Here is a 4,198-nt window from a genome sequence, read left to right as displayed (position 1 = left end):
TTATTTCCCTCATTAAAATGCAAATCAACTGTGTTTTTCTGGATTTTCTTGTTATTGTCTCTCACTGTTTAAATAAATCAACCATTAAAATGATAGGCTGATCATTTCTTTGTCAGTCGACAAATGTTCCAAATCAGCAGGGGATCAAATATGCTTTTCCCTCACTGTATGTTAACAGTAATTCATGACTGCCAGCCAGACACAATTCACATGTTTACACTTTATTAGGTGCTATAAGCACTTTAGCAAAAAGTGATAGTGTCTCAGCAACAGTGTGTTTATATCATCATTCCTCCCATATAATAACACATTTTGTTTATGGGTGCCTTTTTCCAACACTCAAGGACACCTTACACATATGAAGCATTGTTATTTTTTTTTAACACCAGTGCTTAATTGTAACATCACTCCCATATTTAGAATTGTTTACTGAAATGGCAAAATCACTGATTAATGATACCCATTTCTTAAGCACTTTACCATGAAAGGGAAAATTTGTGTTAAAAATTAACAGAGGCTAAAAATCAGTAAACAAAAGTCCCAACGTCTGTATTTTCTTTTCTACAGACACAAATAAACAAATAATTAATGCTTGACAAGATCTGTCCCTGGTCCCTGATCTAAACTCCAACACTTTTATTACATTTTAGTGTCCTATACAGCCCTTTTGTAACATTATTTACAGTATATTTCTGTGTGTAAGATATAAAGAACATAAGAAATTGATAGAGAAGATGAGTACAGAGGGATAATTTCACCAACAGTGACCGATTAAATAAACAAGAATCAAGAGGATGATGTCAATATATATGTAGGTAGTGAATAATTCCAACTGTTATGGGCAATAAATTATGCTATATCAGAACAGTTTATAACGGGATGGATATCATTAGAAAACACAGCAGTCTTTCTCCTCTGGAATGAACCCACACTAGGGCAACATTGCACCAAAATAACTGCTTCCTCTGCCATAAAAAACTACAGAGCGAACTGTAAAATCTAAATCTGTGCAACAGAATCATGAGCAGGGAATCTTGTTGGATACACAAGAGGGAAACCTACATCCAAATGACATACAAATAGATGTACATAATGTACAAATATCAGTCCCTTTTTTTAAATGTGATTTATATTAGAGGAAAAGAAAAGCAAACAAACAATAGGAATGTGTAAGAACAGAAATTGCACTGTGCTCCGTTTTTATGCATGAAATGAGTAGAAGAGGAAGAGACTGGGCTATAACAGCACATCCTAAACCTCAAGCCATCTTGAAAGAATAGTTCCACATCTTGTGAAATATGCTTAACTGCTTTTTTGCCAGAGACAAGATTGATACCACTCTAATAAACTAGGCTCGCTCTGTCCAACAGTAACAAATCCCCCTAAAAGCACCTCTAAAGATGACTAATTAACACATTATCGTTTGCTTAACCTCTAAAAATGCTCTTGGGAAGGAACTTGTTTTGGTGGACAAAAAGGGATACATTTTCCTCAAAGTCATAGGAGAGCAACATCCTATATAAATCTACATACTTTGGCTAAAAGATGAAGTCCTTTAAAGTGCAACATTTGGGTGTAGAAGAGCCTTCACACCCTTATATAAAAAAAGAAAACATATTGATGGCTTGGGTTAGGTCTGTGTCACATTTCCATTTTATTTCCCCTCCTCTCTCTCTAGCTCTCTCTCTTTTCTGTCGGGTTTGTTTTTGGTTTCAGAGGTATCCGCCTAGACACAGCAGCAGCAGGACATGCACAGTGAGCAGATAGAGGCTGAACAGCAGAGGGGTACGCTGGCGGGAGCAGAAGGCCACTCTGAGCATTCGCACCAAACCCGGGCCACCTCTCCGAGTCTGCAAGAGAGAGATGACAAGGTTACGGGAAACATTCAGCTCATAAGTCTTTATTATTTTAGTTATTAAGATGACAGATGAGGGGGTACAGCACATTAGTGGCGCCTTACTCGAGTGACAGCTCCCTCCGGCTCGATAAAAACAGCAGTCTCTGAGTGATCCTCTTCTTGTGCAGTGTGCCATTTAGCCTGGCTATGACTAATAATAATAATAAAAACGGATGTTAGCTGTCATATCTTGTAAATAAACACATTTATCAGAGCTAAAAGATGATTTGCCTGCAGAAAAAACAACAGAAAGTGTATGAAAGCACTCAGGGTAGACTCATAGTAGTCTCAAAATTATACAATTTAAAACATTGGATCAAGAACAATCTAATGATCAATGTTTCTCAGCCTTCTAATATTATTACCGGTAATTGAGTATCAGTTGGTTGTGGACCGTTTGTTAGACAAAAAATGCAAGATTTTAAAATTTGAGCTTGGTTTTGGTACAATTGTGATGTACATTTTTACGCTATTTTGCTTTGATGGACCAAACAAATAATCGAGAAAAAATGTGTAAATAAATACTTAAATAGCCATTAGTTGCAGTCATAGCATATTTATGGTGTATATGGTACCACTATTTGTTTTTATGCTTCTTGATGTATATGCTAGATACATGAATGTGAAGGTATTCTAGATTTAGTAGGTTACAAGCTGTAAACAAAACATCAACATATTGCCTTTCCTACATTGATATTGTTGGCAAACAATGACTTATTTAGACAACTAGCAGTTTACAGTTTTAGCTTTGTTTTGGTCTCCAGCAACTCCTGAGGGAAATATCTGTTTCTTTATCTGCTAACTAGTCACTAGTTAACCAGCTAGTGGCTAACTTTGTGTTCTGTAGTTTGTAGCTGAGAAGGTAGTGAACGGTTGCTTCATCAGAGCTTTCATCTGAGCTTTTTTGCCAAATACATCAGCCTCCTGCAAAAAACTTTGAGGAGAGTGGTTAGAGTGAACCAAAAATAGTGAAGAAAAGTGGGCCGAAGAACCAAAAAAAGACCCTTAAACAAGCTCTGTAGAGCTAAGGAGAACTGCAGTCAGATGATAACTACGTTTTGCACTAGCCACGCTTTATATATTACACACAGTCATTTGACCTACTGTTAATATAAAAATATTGCTTATAGCAGCTTTAATTTCTCTTTATCTTGTCACATTTCCTACCGTTTGAGTCGATCCTGTGTTTCCATTAGCTGCTCCTCAGCAACCACTCTCCGCTGCATCTCTTCATCCAGCCTGATTCAAAAGAGTTTAACATGGATTATACTTTACTTTAATACTTGTAACAGTATTTCTGTTAAGGTTTGACCTATACTATACCTTTTCTGTAGCTCTTTGACCTCAGCTACGTATGCGGGGCTGTCTACCAGGCTACTCCGCTCCTGTGGGGCTCCAGGAGCACTGTCCACTTCCTCCGTGCCCTGCAGAGAAGATAATTACTGATGATTTTATAGTTTAAAATTATGCCTTCTGCGAGCCAAATTTTTTGGAGGGCCAATTAAAGGTGCTCTATGCGATGTCACGGGTGTTTTAGGCTAGAACATTTGTTGTCACATACAGCAAACACCTCCTCACTATCCGCGAGCTGCCTGTCCCCAGAACACACTGTAAAAAACAGCCCAGGGTCTACAAACTGCAACGAAAATAAACTGTGCCGGGGCGGCCTCTAGCTAACCCAGTAAGAGCGTTTGCACCACGTTGGCTGAGTCCTGCAGTGGCCCGGGTTTGAGTCTGACCTGTGGCCCTTTGCTACGTGTCATCCCCCATCTCGCTCCCCCTTTCATGTCTATCATAACCATATAATAAAAGGGAAAAGCCAAAAAAACAATCTTTAAAAAAAATAAAAAAATAAAAACCGTGCCCACCTGCACCACGAAGCATACACAAACAGAGTTCCAGTGTTCCAGCCAATAACCGACCAGAAGAATTTGGGGGTGGGGGTTGGGGGGGTTTAGTGCGCGGAAGCATGGATGGGAGGGGAGGGGATGATGAGGACGAGGAGGGAGCGGCGAGCTAGTCTTGTTTTGTTTGAAAATATTTCAAACGTCAACAAGAAGTAACGTCACCCAACATCGCTTAGAGCACCTTTAAGATTTGTGCGACTGAAGGTCCAGTTATTTATTCCCAATGTGGTATGAGATGTAGAACTAAAAGATGAAGGGGTGCAAGATGCAATATTGTTATCGCAATATATCGAAAGTATGCAATATTTTGTTTATTTTGTGGAGCGCTGCGTCCCGTCCGTTGGCTGTGTGGGTTAGTTGTGTTCGATTTAGAGCTCGCTTGAAACGCTATAAT

General features: G+C 38.9%; 1 protein-coding gene across 1 annotated transcript in view; it reads right to left on the bottom strand.

Moving 5' to 3' along the window:
• Nucleotides 1-205: 205 nt before the first annotated feature.
• The window catches only part of golgb1 (golgin B1), a 21,838-nt gene continuing 17,845 nt past the window's right edge, over nt 206-4,198 (bottom strand). The window contains exons 17-20 of the mRNA XM_032505460.1: nt 3,221-3,321; nt 3,065-3,136; nt 1,961-2,048; nt 206-1,850 (exon numbers count right to left, since the gene is read on the bottom strand). Coding sequence (XP_032361351.1) covers nt 1,713-1,850; nt 1,961-2,048; nt 3,065-3,136; nt 3,221-3,321 — 399 coding nt within the window. The 3' untranslated portion in view covers nt 206-1,712. The remainder of the gene's footprint in view (nt 1,851-1,960; nt 2,049-3,064; nt 3,137-3,220; nt 3,322-4,198) is intronic.

This window comes from Etheostoma spectabile, chromosome 23, assembly GCF_008692095.1.
Source record: "Etheostoma spectabile isolate EspeVRDwgs_2016 chromosome 23, UIUC_Espe_1.0, whole genome shotgun sequence".
Classification (NCBI taxonomy): Eukaryota; Metazoa; Chordata; class Actinopteri; order Perciformes; family Percidae; genus Etheostoma; species Etheostoma spectabile.
The sequence above is the reverse complement of the archived record's forward strand: the minus strand, read 5'-3'. Positions and strand labels throughout refer to the sequence as shown.